Source organism: Spea bombifrons, chromosome 4, assembly GCF_027358695.1.
Source record: "Spea bombifrons isolate aSpeBom1 chromosome 4, aSpeBom1.2.pri, whole genome shotgun sequence".
Classification (NCBI taxonomy): domain Eukaryota; kingdom Metazoa; phylum Chordata; class Amphibia; order Anura; family Pelobatidae; genus Spea; species Spea bombifrons.
Genome location: NC_071090.1, coordinates 44,620,545 through 44,645,435, shown reverse-complemented (window position 1 = coordinate 44,645,435; position 24,891 = coordinate 44,620,545). Strand labels below are relative to the sequence as shown.

At 38.5% G+C, this 24,891-nt stretch overlaps 1 protein-coding gene across 1 annotated transcript in view; it reads right to left on the bottom strand.

The window, feature by feature from the left end:
- The window catches only part of PLXNC1 (plexin C1), a 41,566-nt gene extending 22,129 nt beyond the window's left edge, over positions 1 to 19,437 (bottom strand). The window contains exons 1-15 of the mRNA XM_053462676.1: positions 18,466 to 19,437; positions 17,373 to 17,504; positions 14,878 to 15,012; positions 13,651 to 13,751; positions 12,570 to 12,681; positions 11,577 to 11,736; positions 11,089 to 11,173; positions 9,767 to 9,860; positions 9,634 to 9,675; positions 7,830 to 7,960; positions 6,437 to 6,613; positions 5,029 to 5,116; positions 4,360 to 4,560; positions 3,730 to 3,897; positions 2,694 to 2,793 (exon numbers count right to left, since the gene is read on the bottom strand). Coding sequence (XP_053318651.1) covers positions 2,694 to 2,793; positions 3,730 to 3,897; positions 4,360 to 4,560; positions 5,029 to 5,116; positions 6,437 to 6,613; positions 7,830 to 7,960; positions 9,634 to 9,675; positions 9,767 to 9,860; positions 11,089 to 11,173; positions 11,577 to 11,736; positions 12,570 to 12,681; positions 13,651 to 13,751; positions 14,878 to 15,012; positions 17,373 to 17,504; positions 18,466 to 19,413 — 2,674 coding nt within the window. The 5' untranslated portion in view covers positions 19,414 to 19,437. The remainder of the gene's footprint in view (positions 1 to 2,693; positions 2,794 to 3,729; positions 3,898 to 4,359; positions 4,561 to 5,028; positions 5,117 to 6,436; positions 6,614 to 7,829; positions 7,961 to 9,633; positions 9,676 to 9,766; positions 9,861 to 11,088; positions 11,174 to 11,576; positions 11,737 to 12,569; positions 12,682 to 13,650; positions 13,752 to 14,877; positions 15,013 to 17,372; positions 17,505 to 18,465) is intronic.
- Between the last annotated feature and the right edge of the window lie 5,454 nt (positions 19,438 to 24,891).

The following is a 24,891-nucleotide window of genomic DNA, read 5'->3' as shown; positions in this document are numbered from 1 at the left end:
GTCTTTCATCTTCCCTCCTTTCTCACTTATCTTCTCTCTTTTACCTTTGTTCTCTCTGTGGATATACCCTGGGGCAAACTTCCACCAAAATGGCAGCACTTCCAGTGGTGTCCTGTCCCTCGATTCTGCAATTGAGGGAGAGAACATCACCGGAAGCGATTTTTCCCTAAGGTGAACTGCCAAATTGTGGCAATTTCGGAGAAGTCCCTTCCCCAAATTGGAGGGCTGAGTGAGAGGACGCCAGCGAAAGCCATTCTGGCGGAAGTTCACCTTAGGGAAAAATCTTTCACTTTCGGTGATGTTCTCTCTCCCAATTAGAGAACCGGGGGACAGAACATCACCTGAAGAGCCACCATTTTTGCACCAGGTTATGTCCGTGAAGATTGCGGAAGATGGAAGATAAAAGAGAGAAGATGAAGAACAAGAAGATGCGGAAGTGGTCTGGAGAAGCAGAAGTAGGTAGGGAAACATTTAAAGTGTGTAAGAGAGTAAGTGAGAGAGAGTGTGACTTAATTTTGGATGAAAATACAAATCTTTTTGCTTGGTTTTCATCCGCTTCATGGGGGGTCAGGCCTCGTTTTCATGGCTTCATAATCACTTTTTATCTGCCATTAACCCCTTAACGACAATCCACGTACATGTACGGGGTTGCCGTGCAACGGGTTAACGACAATGCCCGTACATGTACGGCATCGTTTTCGCCGCGATCAGCGGCTTTGCAGCATCCACGGAAGCCTCCCAAATGAGGCTGACCGTGGATCCGGGGAGGGCAGCCCTCCCCGGAAGAAAAATGGCCGCCGCCGCACCGATCATGAAAGATCGCGGCGGCGCCCGGCTAAAACAGCTTAGGAAGCGATCTGAATCGCTTCCTAAGCATAAATGGTGTTACTGACATGCCTCGATATCGAGGCATGTCAGTAACACTACCCCCCTACCCCGATCACCTTGTGATTGCTCCGAAGAGCAACCACAAGTGCCATCCTGTAAATGACGTTGCCGTCATTCACAGGATGGCATCAACAATAGAAATGAGTTCATAGAAGGTCTATCCAGACCCTCTTGTGAACTCTCGAGCTCCTCCTGCAGGTTGAATGCAGGTACTGCATCCAGCCATGCAAGGTCAATGGAGCCCAGCTCACTAATGAGTGATTAGTAAAAAAAAAATTAAAAAAAAAAATTTAAAAAAATGTTTAAAAAAAATAAAAATAATATGGTAACATATAAAAATCCCCACTGTCACCAAAAAAAAAAAAAAAAAAATTAATAAAAAAATTAATAAGCAAGTCCTAAAATTCTTCTTTACAAAAATTCCAGCATGGAAAGAGTTAAAATATTGGCATTACAAATGCCCATAGGGTGTCTCGTATTAAAAAATGCATGAGTGGATGGGATAAATTGAATTGGCCGGGTTCAAAGGTGTCCCAAATATGGGACATGGGGGCAGTAGGATCAGATGTCTAAATGGCCAAAAAATACACACCTCACAAAGGCGGCCTTTTACCTCCCAAATAACCCAACAAACCCATGCATGTGGGGTATCACTGCGCTCAGGAGATGTTACTGAACACATATTGGGGTGTTGTGTGACAGGGACATATACCAGGAGCGATAAATTTATACCTGAAGTACAACAAAATGTACTACCATAAAGTTTCACAAAGGCTGGTGGTAAAATTAGTGCATGGAAAGGGTTAAATTACCAGCATGTGAAATACCTTGGGGTGTCTAGTTTTTAAAAATATATGACTTGATGGGGTAAATTGCATTGGCCGGCTTCAAAGATACCCGAAATGGCACATGGGGGGAAGAATTACCAGATTTGGAAAAAAAGGTTTTGAAATAGCAAAACGCTACCTGTACTTATTGCCCCATAACGTGCAGAAAAAAGCAAAAAAACATAAAAACATTGGGTATTTCTAAACTCAGGACAAATAGTAGAATCTATTTAGCAGGTTTTTTCATTCGTTTTTGCAGATGAGTAAAAGTTTTTTGTTTAAAAAGTGAGAAAAAGTAATTTTTTAACAAAAAATCCCCATATTTTATCATTTTTTTATAGTAAATTAGATGATATGATAAAATTAATGGTATCTAAAGAAAGCCCTGTTTGTCCTGAAAAAAACAATATATAATATGTGTGGGAGCACGAAATGAGAAAGAAGAAAATCACAGCTAAACAGGAACACCGAAAAATGTTAAAATAGCCATTGTCCCACAATATACTACGAGTAATAACCCCTATTGTCCTTAAGGGGTTAAATACTATGTTTCTATTTTTGGTAGTAAGCCTAGCTGAAGATCAGCTGTATTCACACCTGCAGTTGGAAATATATATATGTTGACCAAATGGAATTTACTAAGTTAAGAATATCTAGCAGAAATATGGCAACAAAGAGTTTATGTCCAAGGAGCAACCGGGGTCCAGTGTAACAGCAACCAACAGAATTTTCCTCTTTATGTCTGACACCAAACTGCTCATTATATACAACCCACAATCTGTACCTACATACAGAAATTGTATTTTATAGAAAAAGGTTCACTGGCCCTGTGTTGTCTATCTAAACATACTTCTTCAGTTCATCAGAGAGGCAATAATTGGAATCATGTATAATTGTGACACATGGACATCCATGATTAAAAAAGAAAACATGTAAGGTTAGCCACCTTATATATGATGATTTTGAATTTCCACTCACCAATAATAACAATAATCAGAAGAGGAACAACCAGAATGTATAAAAATTGTGTCCATTCTTTTGTTATCTCCAGTTCCTGTGTAAAGTTTCCCAAAATCACCTTAAACAACAAACAAGAAACCACATTATCCACAACATCATTTAACTAGCAACTGAAAAAAAATGTTAACCCCTTCAATCCCAGGGGTTTTTGGTACCTCAAAGCCCAGAGCAATTTTGCCATTTTTGGGGTATGTCGGTTTAGCGATGATTCTCTTTTCCTGTGAATAGTGTACCCATATAAACTATATATCGTTTTTTCAAGGAGAGATAGAGCTTTCTTTTGATACCATAGTTGGATGATTAGCTGGAAATTTAGAATGAGAAATTTAGTAAAAACTAGCGAAGATTAGAAAATTAAACTAATTTTTTTTTACATTTTCCCTCTGAATCCTCACAAAATTAGGTAAAGTGATGGAAAATCCCCTCCAAGTTTATTAATTCAGGTGTCCTGATTTCAGAAATACCTAATTTATATAGATTTTCCAGACTTTCCCAGCACCAGGGAGCGTTCTATTAGGTGTACAATTTTGTATAATTTTTATGCCTATGGCTTAACGGGTTTGGGGGTTGTGAACGGGGGCAGGAGGGTTATACTGGCTAGATGTTATGCTAGGGCAATGGGAAGTAAGGTTTTTTAATAATTTTTTTTATTATCTTTTTTTATATATTTTTTTTTAATTTTTTTTTTTATTTTAATTTTTATACATTTTTTTTATTTTTTATATATTATTTTTACACAGTAATGGTTAGAGGTCCTCCTAGGGACCTCCTGAACATGCCAGTGATGTCACAATGACATCACAGCCCACATTATAATTTTTTTTGTATTATTTATATTAATATTTTAATGATTTTTTTAATATTATTTTTTAAATGACTAACGTTTTTTTTTTCTGCTTTTCTCTTACAGGACGGGAGGGAAGTAAAAAAAAATAACTTTATTTAAAAAAAAAATATTCAATCCTAGTTGTCCTGGTCCTAAATCAAAACTCACCGTTACTTTCATTTTTGCTTCGTTAATTTTCTCTTTGGATGTTTTTCTCACTTTGCAAAACACAGTGGTGTGTGTAATATTTTGCACTTTGCATTGATCAGTATTGTTCTTATAATGTACTATAACTTGGAGTTCATTTTCCTGAATATTTAGTGAATCTCGAGTTTTCTGTAAACAGAGAAATGTTAACTTAAAAGATAGCCTCTCTTTACAGTGAATAACAAATGTTAATATACAGTACAATATAGCCTCTCTTTACAGTGAATAACAAATGTTAATATACAGTACAATATAGCCTCTCTTTACAGCAAATATACAGTATATATATTTACACTATCATAGATCCATTGCATTGACACAACCAGAGCATTCCTTCCTGCAAAACATAGAGAAAGAAAGAAAGAAAGCAAGCAAAGGCAGAGAGAGAACAAAGAAAAAGGTAGAAGAAAGGAAGAACCTAAGTGAAAAGAAAGTGTAGAGAAGAAAGAGAAGGAAACAGAAAAAAATGGACAAAGAAAGAGAGAAGGGAATAGTAAAGAAAGAGAATAGAGAGGAAAAAAAAAGACTACAACTTCATTTTAGCTCTAGAGGCTGCAATCATGCATTACTTATGAAATATGGAAATGTTACCCTTATTCTTAAGTCTAATTCTTCATCCATGTCACTCAGGACAGAGAAATGTAGGAATGTGGGGTCATTATCATACTGTAGTCTCCCACACCATATAAGTTGTTTTTGTACTTCCATGTACATATCAATGGTCTGGTTTATTTTCATGAGCGTTGGTGCTGGAAATGAACATCGTGACAAGCTTTCAGAGCATTCAAAAGTCTGAAACGGAAAAAAAGAAATGCCACATATACATTACTTTCCTGCACCCTAGATTGTTTGTTCCCTAAAGTCAGTCCAGTGTTAAAGTTACCATGTGACCCCATTAACCAGATGCAGTAATAGTGAATGCCCTGTATAAGGAGGACCTGGACACATTTTTATGGCTAGTTTTTTTTAAGCCAACTGTTTAGATACTTGGATCTCAGTTAGTTATCTGGAGATTTGCTTTAATCTGCTTAGACAGTGTTCTTAAATTGAGTTACATGTGCTAAACATGTACATGTGGTTGAGCAGTTAGCCCTAGTTACTTAACTATGTGCCCTGGGGATTAAATTGCTTACTAAATAAAAATAATGTAGCATGCAACCTTTGTCTTTTTAAAGGTATAGATTTTAGTGGGCTCATTAAATCCAGCACATAATTTCTTTCTCTCCCAAAATGTTATTTGTTCATGATGGAAATACTTACATAATTTTGTTGAATATTTTTGTGCAAGAGCATCAGTTTGTCCAAAAGATCAATGTTATTACCATATATGGATATATTACGACCACCCCTAAATGTTGATAACAAATATTATTATTATTAAAATGTTATTAAACAGAACAAAATAATATCATTATGAGTTATTAGATGAACAACAAAGTACAAAATAAACTGTCATATCTAGCAAAGGGCTAATCTCTTAAAAGTAATCATCAAGGCTTCTAACTTTACTATTTACATCTGTTAATGTTTAAGATAGGCAGTTCATAATACAGTATGTGTTAACCTTAAAATACCCCAAACTCTTATCTTAGTTCTTCCCTCCATAACTTGAAGAAGGCGCAAAAAGTATTGGACAATGAGTGACAATGAGCTACAGAAATGCTGTAGGTGGCATCTGATACCAGGTCATATATCCAAGTTGACCATAGCAGTAGTGGACAGAGTGGTGGAACAAACTGAACACATCCTCTGAACACACAAAGGTTCTCAAGTAAGTTCGTGTCGGCAAATACCCAATGATATAAGTGGAGAAGTGCGCAGCTCATATACCTCCTCTTAATTAGATGGATCAAACCAAGCATTGAGCCCACATTAGCTCTGTTGCTCTGTACTCACTTAACCTGGTGGTTTAGCAAGAGAGCCGATAGATCAGTAACTTGGTATGTATTTTTTGTGCAGCTTTTTGATCTTCTGCCTACTGTGTTATGATCACTACAACGTTGCTCTTCTAATAGGGATCAAGAGAAAAGGGATGTATCCCTTTGAAGTGTTAATGACCCCAAAATACTTGGGTCACATGGCTGCCTTGCGACTTGTTATGTTCATTGTCAGGAGTATATATTTTATAGAAAAATATAAAATTATGTCACATAACGTAAAGACACTGAGAAACAGTAAACCCCGATTTAATGTCACATGATCAGCAACTGCCGAAACTACTTCACCAATATCACCAAATTCATGCTTGAGATGTCAGAATGCTTATCCCGAACAATATTTAATCATTTTATGATATTATATCACCACACTGCATACTGCAGTCACTGTATTTGTTTTTCTGTAAAAAAAAATAACTGCAACTCTCCCACCTTACTCATAGAGAGCATAAAACTTCTTTGTTCTAAGGCTCTGTTATTGGACTGATGGCCTGTACGCAAGATGCTACCTTCCACTGTTTTTGTATTATCCTTAGCCATATAATAAATTGTCAGTAATTCACTGTTCATTGTTCTGTACAGCCTATGTTTTCCAGTGGAATGTAGTATATATTATGAAACATTGATAATGCAGTTCTAGCTCTAATTTCTCAGCTACCAACTTAACATATGAATAGTAATATGAAAATATAGTAAGGACACTGAATAAAATGTGTATAAAATGGTTTTACCTAGACCAAGATATGTTTGGAGATATCTGAGCGCATGATGGCAGAGATAAATAATAAATATTCTTTGCCTGGTGGCAATTAGTTCCATCGAAGTCTAGACACAACCCTTTGGTTTCCTTGTGACTTTTTGGCAGTGAGATGATGGCCTGTGTGTTACTGTTGGATAAAACCTTGACCCTGTAGGAAAATGGTTAGCATCATTTTATCATGTCAACAGCATTTGTATATAGACAAGCACACTATATGAAAATAATTAACTCAGTGCTATAACATAGATACACTCTGTTAACATTGTGTTTGTGTTAATAACTAGACTTGTGCATTTGTATTTGGGGGAACATGAAAACTAACACAAAGGGTGCCTGAATAACGAACATAGCGGAGGCAAAACGTGTACGAAGATGAAGACACACAACTCAAAGAATCTTCGGGTCCGTCTTCGTTTACTAATCTCCCTGGTCCCTCTCCCATCTAGCCTACCTTATCTACGCAGCAACGCAGGGTTTTACGGGAGCGGAAACCAGTAGGTTCAATGTCAAGAGTTAAAAGGCCTTGCAAGCGACTCTATGGGTCGCCTACAGGGGCCTCCTCTGGCATCAACCAGATTAGAATAAATTACATGTTTTATGCTGCTGTTAGATTTACACTGCAGTTCTATTTATTTTTCTCCTGATGAAGCCGATGACCCATCGGCGAAACGCGTTGAGAGAATAAATTGGAAAGATTTTACCATACACCGGATGCTTGATTTTCTACTTGCTTTTGCACAATACTCATTGAGTTGTGCTACATCTCAATTAAGACTACATACAGTTTTAGAAGCCTGATATTTGATGAGCCTGCTTAGTCCAGTCCTTTTGTGAGTGGAACTTACATATCCAATAATACACACTTTTTTGACAATATTACACTATTGTATTTGTTTTTGTTTTCTTCCCTTATGTGTATGCGCCCCATTATTCCTGGTTTGTTTTTATCAACCAGATTAGCACTACTTTCAGAAGAAACCCATTGGGGTTGGCCTCCACAGAACATACTCAAAGCAGAAAGTTGAAACATTCAACTCTCCTGCAAAGTTAAGCTTCAATAAATAAAATCTAAATAAACTAATTCTACTGTAGACGTATAAGTACACCTATTAGCACTTAGAAATATACATACATGCGTGATTGATATACTTAAAGGCTATTTTTAGGCAAAACATGTGAATCATTATGAAAGCAACCAGGGTTTTTCCAAGAAATATTTGTAGTAAGCTAGATAAATATTCTAAATAAAATTGTTTTGGTATAGTGGATTATTGATACCCCTGTGTACATTGTTTCATTGTTAAAAAACTGACAGTGTGTGGCTAATAAGGATTAGTACATCTCATGTCAACAAGCTTGCTTACTTTTCTGTCTTGCAGCTGCTGGTACCAATTAATACCAGACTGGAAATATTCTTAAAATTTTGACCCATAATAGTTACTCTTTCTTTTCCTAAATATGAGATCCGTTCAGGTTGTACCAAATTTACATCAATCTGTGGACAAAATAATAATTATTTCAGAATTATGCTGCTCAGATTGGTTTCTATCTTACTTAAGCACTGCATTACAGTAAATATAATATCAAAGGCTTTACACTAATATTCTTAACACACAGTGCTTTGACACATATAAAACAGTGGCCTCGGTAGACCCCTGAGTAATGGACAGCTCCACACAGCAAGCACAATGTTCTTTCAGAAGCGGAATGAAAGGGTTAATTGGAAAGCTTGGTGGTATAAAGATGCCTGTGCATAAAGGATGCAGCAAGGCAGACTCAAGATAAGTGGTCACAGGCAACAGGCTCATTTCACCCTGTTTCCAGGAGCATGTGAATTTGGGGGCTGAGTAACGTGGGTAATGGGCATGGGGAGAGAGAGAGAGAGACAGAAAGAAACAGAAAGGCATCCAGGGTCCTCCTCCCTTGTTTCTTCAAAAAACATAAGAGGTTCAAAATATATTATAACTAAATCCAACAATTTGTTACTAATAATCCCTAATAATAATTAAAACAATACTTGGCAGGCTTCACCATTCTTCTTTATAATATATGTTATTTATGGACAGCTTTGGGGTTTATGTACCATAAACCAGGATTGCTAAATTCCAAAAAGATCTAAATTTTGTTTAAACAAATGTTACATGTCACACATTGTATTTCTGCTAATGACAATTAATCACAGGAAGCAGGGGAAGATAAAGAAATGTGTTGCATACATGGTCTGAGCTTCCTTTCACGGTGTTTGACCGGTGTTTGACCTAGGGATGTGAGATATGCATTTACCCACTTCCTGTTATTACTTCACAAAATGTGCTTTTTTGCATGGCATTTAAAAATACTAACTATTCATATTTTTTTAAGGTTATTTTATTTTGTAATTCCCACATTTAAAAACAAATCTCTTTGGTATGTCTCCGGCATCTTCACTAGCAAGGTAGAAAACTAACTTCACTAACTAACAGGTAGAAAAGCTGTTATTATAAAGGCATACAGTGTGGTTGCCTCTACAAATAATATGTGCAGACGAGATGGGCCAACTAATTCTTATTTGCCATAACATTTTGTGTTTCTATGCTTGTAAATTATCGGATTATCTGTGTCCTGTCTTGACCTTTAGGAGATTTGCCCCAGGCTGACATCTCCCTGGTCAGGAGGTATCAGAGGATCTTCAAAACTGGCCCATGATCTCCGCTACCCACAAACTCAGGACAGTGTGACAGCTAGATGAGGCACATGGACAGTGCCTGAAAATCATGACTGTCCCACAAAAAAAACATGACCTTTGGAAGGTGTACATGAGATTGGCTACTGCTACTCCCATTGAGTGCAATGGAATATCAGCCACATTTAACTAGAATGGGAGTGCTACTGAGCATGTGCAAAAAGTGTACTAGCAATTTCTCCAACAGCCTGTATATGAGTCAAAAAAATTGCCTGCAACAATATATATACAGTAAAACGCATTGTACGCCATACACAATGTACTTCGATATGCATTTAATGCGAAAACAGAGATGAATGCTATCTCTGAGCAACATTGTTAATTTAAAAACAACTGTTAACATACAGCTGACCGTAGACTTGCAGTAGTAAGTTTGTTAATATAACAAACATTTAGATATTTTTTAGATTAACTACAGTACTACATAAACCTTTGCATTAACTGACCTTATACGCTGGTATTTTTTCACCTAGTTTCTTGCAAGTGGTCTAGGAAGAGAAAAAAAGAAGCACTTTAACTTACGCTTACTTAAAATACGTGAACAATCTAATTGAAAAACAATGCTTTTAGAAATCTTACCGTGCTGTCATAATCTTTGCATGGATTCAATGGAGACCTACATTCAGAATCTTTGGTGCACCACAGACATCCGCTTTTTACACATTCCAAGCATCTAGGAGGAATGAAGTTGTGTAGATTACTGTACATTAAAGGGAAAGGTTAATGTCTGTAACAGTCCCACTAAGAAAGAATTTTTAAAGTATTTTAAAAATGAAAAAGTCTTATATAGAAGCTGCAGCGGTCCTCCTTTCAAGTGATTTGACTATCCTTGACAATGACTGACAAAGGTATATGGGGGATTCTAAAGAATGCATTTGCAAAAGGGAGATCATATAAATTTAAAGGTATCTTGCAGCTATCATACGCATTAAAGTGTACTTGATGGCTGGAGTGTTCCTTTTAACCATGTATGCAGCACATAAACACAGAGATAGTAGATGCTTAATGCAGCTATGAAGCCTCTAGGGATGGGCTGGCAAGGGAGAATATGGGGTCAGAAGGTTTCCCCCTTGAACAAGCAATTTCACACCAATGGAATAATAGGGATAATTTTCTAGATAGCAATTCCATCTTCATCAGCTCCTTTGCTTTCTCACTCTACTAGCTTAAAATCCTGTTTATTGAGTACTAATTGTTTGTACAAGACTGGCTATACCTCTATATTACTGGACCATTTAGAGGAGCTGCCCCAGGTTGAAGATTTCTAGGCTGCCCTTACACCCTTCTTTCAACCAGGTCATCTCACCATCAAGAGGACAATAAGTATGCTAGAAGACATCTATTACAACATTTGTACAGAAATATGCAGCTCTGTGCATTACTTTCTTATTCAGACTTCCCCCTCCAGCTTCCTGAAATATGCTGATTAGTTATATACAGGACAATGGAGCAGAGTGGGGCAACCGCTCCAGGCGGCACTTTTGAAGGGGCGGCCGCCCCAAGCCCTTTTTTTTTTTTAAAGCGAAAGAGAGAGAAAGAGGCGCCGAGTGGTTTCCTCTTACCAAGCTGTCAGTACCCGCTCAGACTTTACCTACACTTTATTTTTATTTTTTTATAAGCCATACCATGCTCCTAACATATACAATTTTCAATTACCAAGTTACAATTACAGTTACAATTAACAATTTATTGATACAGTTGATTTCTGCATGTTTTATTCTCTCAATTCCGCTTAATCATCCTTAAAATACAGAAAATTAAAGATGTGAAAGAAGTTATAGGTAACGTCAATGTAATTGTAGCATATGGAAAAGGACAGATATTAAGGCTTGTGCATGATTCAAGTTGCTGTAAAGAAAAGTATGACAGCTAATGTAACCTTTAATAAAATATATATTTACCCATTTTGTAAAGTGGAGCATTTTTCAAACTGGAAATTCTCGGAAAGAGATTTGTTGTTGCCTTCCAGAATAACAGAGAAATGGTCTGAAAGATATACATAGTAGACATCTTGGAATAGGATCAACAGAGTGCAACCCCTATACACTAAACTTTAGTGGAAACTTTCATTTTTGGTGACCGCTGCATTAGAGTTCACTTACACATCATTGATACACCCAATTAGCATTATTTTTAAATTAGGGAAACATATTTATTTATACAACACGTAAAAAGTTCTGGGCAGTTGCCAAATATATACATATAGGTAATATTTCCACATTTGGGTTTTATTGGAAGAAGAGCACACTAAGGCAGGCGCAGGTAACTGAAGCACCTTCGGCAAAGGACAGCACCCAAATGCGGCTTACCCTAGGCTCACCCCTGCCTATGAGGTCCAAATGTGTTCAAAAGTATTTTATGTAATTTACAGGTCTAACAGCAGCCTTACCTTTGTCAAATAACATGTTTGTAGAAATCACACAGGAGCAATTAATGGGGTTTTCTCTCAATGTTTTGTTACAAAGCACGGCTCCTGTGTTCATATTTTGAAAAACACATCGCCAGTTGACTTGGTTTAATCCCGTGCTTCCTGTGGCTGTTATTTTGACCTGCAAAAGGAAGATAAGCAGGAAGGATGGTCTGCATTGAGGTTTCGTTACGCTAAAAGAAATGTGCACAGAGATGTGGTCAGACTGTGAGGATTGTGTAAGTAAAACATTGCACACAACGTGGTGTTTAAATATAAGTGGCCACCAGATTTCATATTTAAATGTATAGAAATGTAAAAATTTGAACTGCACACAAAATGAAAAAAACAAGCAGAAAAGGTGCTATGCTAAATAAAGTGCCTTCCAATCACTAAACAATGCCAAAAGTATATAAATTATAAACATGCACATTAAAGAAAAAAGTGTGTGAATAATATTTACTGTGTATAACAAGAAATTAAAAATGTTTATATATATATATATATCTATATATACGGTATATATATATATATATATATATATATATATATACCAAAATAAACAAGACACAAAAATGCACCAATACAGGCTGTGAGTATTATTTTATAAAAGCAAACTTTGCTGTTCCATAACACAGATTAAGCCCTTGTGCCATGAAATACATCTGGTAACATTATGATCGCACACCATAGGGTCACAACCACTTTTAACCCAGGTCAACACCTTTCTAGCAGAGGGATCAGTTCCTCCTGTGTTTCCTTCTCTGTAACACACACCATACATCTACTCATTCCTATACAAGACGCCAAGGAAAACAATGCAGTTCAATGTCTCTCCAATACAGGACGTGCAAGCAATTTGGGAGTGGAAAAATATGATGAGGTCGCTCCTCTCAGTATGTAACATTACGACGTGTAATATTCCTGACAACAGTACATAAATTATTGGAATTCTAATACATTCAAATTGTATACCTGTGTATTACTAATAGGAACAGCATTAACCTCCATACAATTTCCGTCTTCTGCAATGCCAGCCCAATTATCTTGTGCCACTGATGAATCACATTCTGTATTTAATGTGCACCTGATAAATGTATGAAACGACATGCAGTTAATTTACTTACATTATTTTATTGGTTTACAAAGGTATCTTTCACATTTGAGGATATAGTGCAGACATGGCACCCTATGTCATTTGTACACAAAGGGAGTTAGGGTATGACCCAGCTCAGACTCTGCTTCTCATCAGTATTATTACCGTCTATTGAGGGCAAGTCAGGCTCAGGCTGTGTTTGGCTACCTAGGCTGAACCTGGGGTCAGACATAACGCACACTGGTCTACAAACCAGTATCATATTTTTTTCCCCCAAAGTAGTAGTTGGAACACTTGGTAGCTAGCCTCAATATATATTTCTCAGTTCATTGTCATGAATAATTCAATTGAATAAGCGTAATGTTTTTGTGTGGCTGCTTGTATGTGTTTATGATTGGTGACCAGGCTGCCTTGGCAGTTCCAGGGGGGGGAGAGCCCTCTGCTGTATAATCGGGGGGGCAGATCATCCCATTGGACAATCCACTCCCCACATGTTGTGCCTCTGCTCAATGGGCTAGTTACAAGGGAGATCTCTGATCTGCGCAACCGGCCTGTTTACACAATGGAGGGGTGTGCTATGAAGAACAGAGCCTCCAGCGCATGCAGTAAAAGGGCCTGCATGCCTTTAAAGGACAGTGTGCCGAGATATGATGGCAGCGGGCACAGAGTGTGCATTTGGGGGCATGACCTATACTTTTTCCACAGTTTAAAATTCCACTGTTAACCCCTTCAAATAATCATATAGAGTCATTGGTGCTGTAGGCCAAATTTCGAGGGCAGAGGTGCTTATATGTCTTGACTGGAAAATATGTGGTATTTGACTAAGGTGCTGTATTTTTTTAATTTCTCTTGTATTGTCAGCAATCCTTTTTTTGGTTATCTTAGGTGATCAGTGATTATTTTTGACTTTGTATTCATCCCTGCACAGAAAAGAGTGGAATGAACAAAAACATAACCAACCTTTTTTGTGAATGGCACCACCCACAGTACGGATCCAGAGCTGACAAACACTCTTTGCAGGATTCAAACCTCTCACAATTTGCAACCTTTACGCGTTTAATCTAGACAAGAAATCTTGATGAAATGTCATATTTATAAATTGTCCATACACTTTTAGCCATAACATTTATTTAATTTCAATATTGATCTCTTCAGTATTCAGGATGTACCTTACTGTATCCAAAAACTGTATTAATGTATTAACGTTTAATGAGATGTTGAAGAAGAAATTTAAGGAACATCCTAGATGTGAAGTACAAACACTTTAAATAATAAAAATATACAATAATCATAGACATATAGTATTAAAAAATTAGAAATTAGACAGGTACAGAAGATAAGATCAGAGCCATTTTGCCTCTCTGTTCAGCTTATGACAAAGAGTGTTAAGATGGCTGTTCTCATTGGCATATAGAAAGTTGCTTTTTTATTCTAATACACTATATGACCACTATATTGTTTAGTTGTTTCATGCCTTCTCCACAGTCAATCATTGGCAGTAGAATAAGTCATAGGTAAGTGCTCCGTGAATTTAAACATCATAGGATTCCACCTTTGTCACACGTCAGTTTGTGAAATGTCTGCCCTGCTAGATATCCTCGGCCTACTGTAATTGCTATTATTGTGAAGTGGAAGCATCTAGGAGTCACAACTGCTCAGCCATAAAGTGATAAACCACATACACTCACAAAGCAGTGCTCTTAAGTGTTAAAGAGCATAGAGCGTAAGAAGAACACAAGCACTCTACGCCAGGAGCTTCATGAAATGGGTTTCCATGGACAAGCATTTTCACACAACTTGATCACTATAGATCACTATGTACAATGCCAAGCATTGGTGTAAAGCAGTGTGCTGTATGTAGGGGCATAGTAATGCTAGACAAGAAAAACAAAGCGTAGATTTTGGCCTTGATGAGCTTGCAGTCTATTCTATATACACAATATCAGAGACTTCGATTACAGGACAGTCTCCAGTAGAAACTAATACTTTACCCAAGTAATCTGCATGGGTTTGCATTTCAGACCATTTGCTTTTGTTATGGTTAAGGTTATGAGCAGAGGGGTCACAAGCTTGTAACATAACAGTAAGTAGAAGTGGAACTATGATATTTTGTATATACAGGTGTGACACTGCTACTGAGGATATGGTGGTTATTTGAAACAGTCATTGCACGTGCAAATCACTAACCTCATTTACGGTGGCAACATATACATAGGAATTATTTACAGGATCTTCTCTAATTGTACGAAACACTGGGTTTTCGTTACTGAATTCATATATGACTTCTGGGCAGCTCGCCTTCCAATTTGAATCCAAGGTAACCTGAAGATACATAAATTAAAATGAGGTTGTGGTCCAACAACTAGAAAATCATAATGTAACTGTGCAACCTTGGTCCTTGAGATGTGACATTTCATGTGCTAGTTTTCAGTAACCCAGGGGAGGGCTGGCAGCCTAAGGCCTGGGGGGCAAGTCTAGTCAAGTGGCCCATTGCGCCACCAAAGCGGCTGCGATTGATAGCAATCACTCCACCAGCGCCTGTTGAAATTAAAGCGGCCGGTGTGCACGCACCGCGCCGCCCAATAGCCGTGCCTCAGACGTGGGACGAAGAGCTGAGGAATGGCCATTGGGTCTGACTGCTGCATGATGCAAGGGTGTACCTAGAGTATTTGGCACCTGTGGCAGATCCTGTATGTGGCATCCCCCACACACACACTTTAAAACTGCATAGTTTCTATGGTTAGGCAAACATTGACAGGGGTACAGTAAAATTGTTATCATTATATACTGAGGCACACATTGACGGTGGTACAGCATAACTGTTATCATTGTATACTTAGGGATTACGCTGTACCACTGTTAATGTGTGCCTATACATTGGGCCAGACACTGACAATACTGCAGTACAACCCCTATCACTATATACTAAGCCAAACATTGATGTGGTGTAGGCCTACCACTTCAGTGACTGGCTTAGGATATAGTAGGGATGCACCGAAATTAAAATTCTGGACATAAACTGAAAATTCAGCATTCATTTGGCCAAAACCGAAAAAAAAACATTTAAAATACTTTATTAAAAGTAACACACCAAAATTAGACAAAAAAAATCAATAACAATATTAATATATGTATATATATATATATATATACATACATATAATTAACAGCAATCACAATCTTATCATGCCCAGGTTCTAGCATGTACTGGCTGACTTAGCATGATAGGCGTGTGATTGCTGTTTGCAACCATATATATCTATTAATACTGTTATTGAATTATTGGACGGAAAAAAATAAAAAATTGATAACAGCAATCACACTCCTTTCATGCCTAGACAGCCTCCCTATGCCATGCTATCCCCCCACACTTCCATGCAATCTGAAACCCTCATTCACAAACATTCATCATAAACTACAGCATAACACCCATCACTCTCACACACTTACTAATATGTTCCTACCTTTCCTCTGGCACTGTCACTTTTCCTCCTCCTCTTCATTCTTCCTCTTCTGTGTCCTGTCTTTCCGGTGTGCGGAAGACGGTGGGCGTGGCTTCAGTGTTGTGCGCCGGGATTTGACATCAAGTCCCGACGTACAGCCACAGTTGCCGCGCGCATCGTTTTCGGAGGCGTGCCGACACCCCTCAGTGAGCGGCAGTCCAGGCGGAACGCCCCCGCCAGGTACGCTATCGGCACGGCGGCCAGTCCCGGTGGCAGCCGCTTAGTTTTTAACTTTGCGGCTGCCATGAATGGTCGTCTGCCGGCCGCCCGGCCAGCCTGCCGGCCCGGATTCAGGGTGGCCTGGGGGGCAATTGCCCCCCTGCCCCCCGGCCCAGCCCGCCTCTGCAGTAACCTAACTATTTTTATTTTGGATATCTGTTTTTAGCATTGCCCCAATAAAGACCAAAGACCATTTTGAAGGAATAAATGATGTATAATATCAGTTATTTAGTCATTCTACAATATTTATTCCTGATTTGGTGGCCTTGTACAGGCTTGTATATTGTATATAGAAAAATAGCATCAGTGATTGCAACTATTATCCTTCTGTCCGACTAGTCTAGACAGGTGTTGCACTACCTACATAAACAATTAATAAGCTGGTTTCCTGTGCTGCCTTTTTCTGTCTTGTGAAAAGTTATATTTTGTTAGAAACACGACCATCTGGTTACAATGTTTCCATTGGTAGCCAGGGGCCACTGTTTGTCAACCACTTATGTTGGCTCTGTGAGGGTGCCAGACATCCACTGCAAATCCATGGTCCTGCAATACAGATACATGCAAACCCAGGGACAGAGAGATAAGAACCATTTGGCCCATCGAGACTGCCTGTTTTTAGAAACGTAAAGACTGAAACCTTGATCTGTCTGATCTTGTCTTGGATTTAGCTATATGCCTTGCCCATGCATGTATAAATTCACTCGCTCTACTAGCCTCTACCACTTCTGCTGACACTTATCTTCCACCCATTCAGTAAAGTAAAACCTCCTTACATAACAATTAAGCCTCTGACCCTCTAGTTTGACATTTTTTTCCCCTCATTTTAAATTAACTTCCCTTCTATACTGTTTAATTTGTGTATTTAAATGCATTTATGTGTAATGCATCATTCTTAAGTTAGTTTTGTACAATAGTAACTACAGAGTATAAAAAGAAATGAAGCACTCTGTATTATAGTACCTTAAGCAGCTGCCCACTTTCAGTTCCGAGAAAGAAAACCATTCTTTTGTTTACTTCCACTGCATATACAGCAGATAAGTTTCCATGACTAAGTGTGGCTGTCTGGTTGATCGGGAGAAGTATATTTGTATCCTGGGTAAAAAAACACAACATTAGGTACCTTGGTATTCTCAGAGCCAGCAAGTGCCTCATTGCCAAATATTATTTAATAAACATATTAAATTAATCAGTTCACATTACAATTACCTTAAGCAAAGAACACTACAAATACATTGTGTGTCTTAGTTTGCATATTTATTAATTACCATAAGCCTGTGTTGGACCTTTTGGGGACCCTTTAAAACTAGAGAAATTCCCTGTGTGTACATGCTTCTGAAAGACACACACCTAGGACATTTCACAAGGTTAATTCTGCCTATATTGATTTAGGCAAAATCTAAAACTGCATTTTTGTACAGCACAGAGAACTTTTTGCGTAGTTAGAGGACACCCCAGGTGATGTCATGGTGACATGGCGGCTCCCTTTAATATTTATTTATTTAATTTATTTTTAATGTTTATTATTATTATCTCCTCCTCAGCCTGATCTTCCAGCTTCCTGATCATATAGCCCTCCTTTCCTGATCATACATAGTATGATCAGCTGCAGGGGGACAATGAGTACCCCATCAAGATCATTCTCATAATTCTCATTCTGTACCCAAGTGCAGCCTGTCCTTTATGTCCCAGAGGTTGGTGGTATGGAAGGTGGAAATGGATGGGACAGCTGGAGGTACAGCCCTGGGACATGCTTAGAGCAACTTAGAAGATAAATGTCTTTGATAGGATGTTAAAACACAGATGCAGCCCAACTAACATACATTCATCCTTTATTTTTGGACAGATGCTTTCTGTGAAATGTGTTACCTTTGTCAACTTTTTTTCTTCTTCCAACTTTGCAATAATAATACTCTGGGCACCAGAAAGCATGCTATTGTACTTAATTCTATTGCACAGTTCTGACTAATTATACATTTTCCTTAAATCAATTCAAAAAAGCAGATCATATATCCATTTCATGATGAGAGTGATGTATTACAAGTATTGTACTCACACATGATTCAGGGTCACCGTGATTAAAGTCTTCAAGGAAACACTTGTTGGAGAATTGTGTAATATTATTTAAACTGTAGATACAAAGTGCAGTTTTTTCCGTGGTTAATGATATGGAGGGAGATGTGAATATTCCAGCCCAAAAATCATTCCCTAAAGCAGAAAACTTGATTGCAGACAAAATCACTGCCCTGTTTTGGGATTTGCTTCCACACATAAGACTGTATTTACTGTGGAAACTCAACTCTTCGTCTTCAGGAATAATTACCATTCTTGCATCCACCGGATGAGAGGGATAATATATGAAAACCAAATAATCTTGTAATAAAAATCCATCTACAAAATTAAGATCCTTTGCATTTTCTTTTAACAATACTGAAGCACCAGGTTTGTCTGTTATAAGATTTCCATTTTGTGACTTTGACTTCAGCGATATTGGACGAATATCATTTTTTGCTGATGGCCAACAATTCTCTGCCTGGCCTGTATATAAAGCAACAGCTAGGTAGAACTTCTTTGTAGCCAATAGAAATCCAACCCCTGGGTGTTTGGGGTCGCAGTGCACAACCTTGGCTGTAGATGTAGTTATGTTTTTTAAGTTATTAAGTTCTCTTTCAATACAAATCCCGTCTTGATTCCAACAACTCAGTACAGTTCCATTATAGATGAGCAAAAGAATGTTATAGTAGACAGAAGTCGTATTCATAGATGTCCCTTTAGTGCTTTTTCTGCATTCAGTAGCATTCACTGCGCTTGTTTCTGACAGCAGATGCAACATGTGGTCAAACTTGTACAAGCAGTTCTCGGTGGCAACCAAAACATATTGTTCTGCAACAGCAATATTGTTAAGAATGTTCCTGAATGTGTAGGATTGTTCGCTACAAGCAGGGTCTGTGGACAAATGCCAGACGGTTATGAGAGAAATTACGGTGAGGGTACGAGACATCATGTATCAATAATTTCTCCAAGTGAAATGGTCGATTTCTTCTAGTGTAGGGTTCAGTTATCGCATGAAACAGGAAACTAAAATACTTCTCTTTCTACAGCATCTGGAGTTCCCTTTTTACAACCAAGATGCTGGCATTTCCTTAGTGGTTAGTATTTTTAATGACACCATTTTTTCTCTATCGTACACTAATGCAGTCATGATAAAACCACAAGCACACAACAGTACAATAGGAAAATACAGTGAAAAATAAGCTAAAATAGTTGGGGTGGCCTGGCCTGGGGGGGTGAGTGAATGAGAGGGTAAGGGTGTGTTATAATGGATGTAAGTGTTTATGCTCTGGTATTGATGTCTATGTATAAACATGTTTGTATTATCATATATGTGTATGTGAAGATGCTTGTGTGTTAGCATGGATTTGTATGTCTAAGCATTTGTGTGTTACCATGTTTAAATGTCTAAATGTGTGAGCATGAATGTGTATGTGTAATTGATGTGAGAGGGAGTGTGTGTTAGCATGAGTGTGTAACTGTGTGAGTGTGCCAGTGTATATGTTGGGCCAGAAGTTGCCAAAATTCACCTGGTGTCTTCTTTGTGGCTCTCCCAGAGGCCCTGGACAGGGAGATCAAAAGATCAGATAGTATAGGACAAACAGTAGGAAAATAGAAATATAAAGAAAATATAGGGAAAAGGTAATGAGGAGGATAGAGAAAGGCTGCTTGTGCATGATAGGAGTGTCATTGCTATATTAAATACATATGATTACTAACAGCAATCACACTCCTATCAAGCCCAGGCAGCCAGTACAGGCTGGATCCTGGGCATCATAGAAGTGTGATTGCTGTTAGCAATCACACTCCTATCATGCCAAGTCAGCCAGTACATGCTTGAATTTGGGTATGCCTGGGCATGATAGGAGTGTTATTGCTGTTAGTAATCATATATATTTAATATAGCAATAATACTCCTATCATGCACAAGCTGTAGGTTATGTGCATGCATCGGCTACTTGTGTATGATAGCTAACAGCAATCACACTCCTTTCATGCCAAGTCAGCCAGTACATGCTGAAAACTGGCTAGTTTATTGATGCTGCCAGAAGTATGGGGTCTGCACATCCCTTACAGCCTCCCCCCGCTTACACATCTATGCTATCACACACACATTCATATACTCCCCCATCCATACACCCACCCCCTTACCTGCAGTGCAGCTCTCTCGGTGCCGCTCGCAGACTTCCAAAGGGGCCACTGCTTCCCTCTGCAGTGTTTGCATTCTTGCACCGCACAGGGGAAGCAAGAATGGAGCACAGTCATGTGATGTGATGTAAATTCACGTGACTCTGCTGTGTATCGCTTCTCCTGTGCGGTACAAAAGACACTGATCACACAGTGTGTGTGAGCAACCCACACTTAAGCAGAATCCCGGTTGCCCTGGCTGCAGATCTCACGCATGTTGGACACCCCTGCTCTAAGCCATTCCCCCCTCGGCCCTTGCCCACTGAAGTTAGTGCTGTTAAAAAGTAATAAAAACAACACTAAATTGACCCAATCCAGTACCTCTCCCTCTTCCACCATCCATGGCCAGTGGACAATTTAGAAAAAAAAAATCCCTACCTGCCTCCATAGTGAAAATGGATGGTGGGTAGCTAAATCATTATCTACTTGAATGGACTTCATCCACTCTACCTGGGGTAGGTAGAGCTTTAGTTTAAAAGTGGAGGGATAGAGGCATGAGAGAAGTATAAGTCCATGCCACTCAAAAAGGCTTTTATTACTTTTTAACACTCCTCACTCCGTTGAGCAAGGGGTGGAGATGATTTACCAAGGCTACCCACAAAAGGGTTTTAAGACTTGAACGAAAGTTGTTTTGAGTATTAAACATAGAAACATAGAAACATAGAAAGTGACGGCAGATAAGAACCAGTAGGCCCATCCAGTCTACCATAAGATATGGTAACGTCGCCACCTAGTGGAAAGACACACAATATGCATTTTTAGTTCAAATTCCTGCCGATATTAGCTATTTATCTACAACTAACTTTCATATATGTCTGCTATGCAAATCTCTATTACTTTACAGATACTAAATCCCTTGTTACAGCACTACAAGGTCTTTGCTGCTTGAGTAAACGTTGCAGACAGCAGTGTGCTTGGTTTATACGCACAGAACAAGGGTTTTGTTTTAATTTTTTATGTCCTATTACTGCACGGTGCAATAAACATACATAAGTCAACATAATTAATTTGCAAACTGGATAATGTGGAAAGTCTTCTCCCTTAGTGTAACTGTGCAGTTATAAACAGACCCAGGACAAAAGAATGTTTTAGAGCCTCACAAAGTTTTAATTTTCTGTGTTTTGTTATATGTGTTATCTGGTGCAGATAAAGTAATTGACAATAACATTTCAGTTAAGGAAAGAGATCGAGAAGGAAAAGAGAAAGGTTAGTAAATAAAAATGATGATGCCTACTAGTACTCAGATCCTTGATGATGTTTCAATGACTGAATTTATCATAGTTCTATCATTTAGACTGCTTAAAGGATTTGTACTGTCATTGATTCTAGACAAGTGAGCAGAGGCTTACCTAGAGTATTTGGCACCTGGGGTGGATCCTGTATGTGGAACCTTCCCCCCTACACTTTAAAACTGCATAGCTTCTATTGTTAGGCAAACATTGACAGGGTACAGCATAACTGTTATCATTATATACTGAGGCATACATTGACGGTGGTACTGCATAACTGTTATCATTATATACTGAGACAGACATTGTCGGTGGTACAGGATAACTGCTATCATTATATATTGAGGCACGCACTGACGGTGGAACAGCAAACCACCTATCACCATATACTGAAGCAGACATTGACGGTGGTACAGCATAACTGTTATCATTATATACTGAGGCAGACATTGCCAGTGGTGCAGCGAAATTCCTATCACTATACATAGAGCCAGACATTGACAATAATGCAGCATAACCCCTATCTCTATATACTAAGCCAAACATTGATGTAGGCCTACCACTTCAGTGTCTGGCTTAGTATATAGTAGGGATGCACCGAAATGAAAATTCTGGACCGAAACGGAAAATTCAGCATTCACTTGGCCGAAACGGAAAATTACCCCCAACCTCCAAAAAAACAAAACAATCCCCCCACACACTTTTTATTGAAAGTAAGTAACACACCAAAATTGGACAAAAAATATTCAATAACAATATTAATATACATAAATGATTGTTAACACCAATCACAATCCTATTATGCCCAGGCATATCCAGATTCCAGCATGTACTGGCTGACTTAGCATGATAGGAGTGTGATTTATCATGCCAATGTTCTAGCATGTACTGGTTGCCTGCACATGATAGGAGTGTGATTGCTGTTAGCAATCATATATATACATTAATATTGTTATTTAATTTTTCTATGAAATTTTGGTGTGTTACTTTTAATAAAAGTGTGGTTAACACACCAAAATGAGACAAAAAAAATCAACAACAATATGTTATATATATATATAAAATTGCTAACAACAATCACACTCCTATCATGCCCAGGCAACCAATACATGCTAGAACCTGGGCATGATAGGAGTGAGATTACAGCATCCGTATGCCATGCTACACCCCCACACACTTCCACATCCATGCTATCACACACTCATTCACAAACATTCATTGCAAAGAAGCAGGATCGGAGGTCTGCATTAACAGACCTCCCGCTCCCTAGGTTGACTTTAAGCACAGACTCTCCTCTGTACTCCTCATTAGTGGGAATGACCCGAGTGCAATCCAAATTCTACAAACAGGGCCAGCCCATTCACTGATGTGGGAGAGTAGTAGATAAAATTAGATATTTTTGATGCTAATGTACATTCAAAGGGATTTCATTTATTTAATACATGTGGCATTATTGTTGTTGCCCTTTAAAGCCAAACATTATTGTAAATGTGTAAATATTGTGAAAAATGTATTATACATGAGACACCAAAATAATTACTTTAAACAGAAAGAACACACAGTGGTAAATGATAAGCAGGCCACGACTGGCAAAAACGACAAATGCCCAAGGGCAGGTGCAGCCACATGCATAAAGCCTGTGCCTGTACATAAATACCGTATTTTCCCGAATATAGGCAGCACCCCCCCTCTTTAAAGACTGTGTGGCCTATAATCGGGGTTTAGCGCAGGGATGCGCAGTTGCCCACTGGCAGCGGAGGTTGGCTATGCTCATCGTGCAGACATTCACTGGCTGGCCACGCTAGACACCAGGGAGTCTGGGGTGCATTGGGGGGGGGAGTGGCATATCTAGGGGCATAAAGCTTTTCTAGGGGGAATAAAGCATATCTGGGGGGCAGAGTGACATTTCTAGGGGACAGAGTAGCATTTCTAGGGGGGCATAAAGCATTTCAAGGGGCATAAAGCATATCTGGGGGGCAAAGTAGCATTTCTAGGGGTCAGAGTGGCATATTAGGGGGCAGAGTGGCATATCAGGGGGGCAGAGTGGCATTTCTAGGGGGCATAAAGAATATCTGGGGGGCAGAGGGGAATATCTATAAGGTGCATTATGAATTAAGGGGGACCTTAAACTAGCTATTGGTTTTCCAAATTTCTGTTTGTATGTAACATATTCTGACTAACTGCATAATAGATACCAAAAATGTTAAAATACATGTATTCCTGTTTATTAGGTAAAATACTGTTTTACCATTCCACTAATGTGTATTTTTTCATGAAAAATCATTTTCTTTAAAATAGCACCAAACTTTAAGGGTGAGGCCTATAATCAAGCAAATACGGTAATTTCTTGGGCACTGCTGTAGAGCAGTTGTACTCATAGTTGGTGGTTTATGTTGCCTTCCTTGTGAGCCTTGTAACCATGAAAATAGCAAATGGTTTTTATGTCACCGTAGACTACACAGAGCAAAATTGTACAAGCCACTAAGTATTAGGCCATTTTTAATTTGCAGAAGCAATGTAAACACAATAAGCAGGCTAGTAAGATTTAAATACCTGTCAAGCAGTGACTGTTTTGTGCGCGTACGAACTATGCCTGCTACGAGACGACATTTATAATATCAAAATATTTGGTCAAGGGCAAATTTTAACCTGTACTATTTTTTTTTTTACTGTACTCTGTTCTTTTACAGTCTTACAAATATGTGTGTTGATTCCTTCCAACACATTCCTGTGCTGTGTATTCAAAGCTAAACACAGAAGAATATTTTTAATTTCTAAATATAGCTTCCAATCCAGACCAGGCTTTCAGCATATCCCTGCTGGAATACAGCCATTGTCCTGAGACTATTTCCAAGAAAGCATTTGAAGGACTTGGCAAGAATATTCCTGGAAATGTTCAATAGGTCACCTTCTGGAAAAGTGCATTGACTGATGGAACTGAACAGATCTAGTTCTTCCCAACAGCATACCACTCACTGGCTTTATCAGCATTCCAGACCCTCAGGTGTAGCACT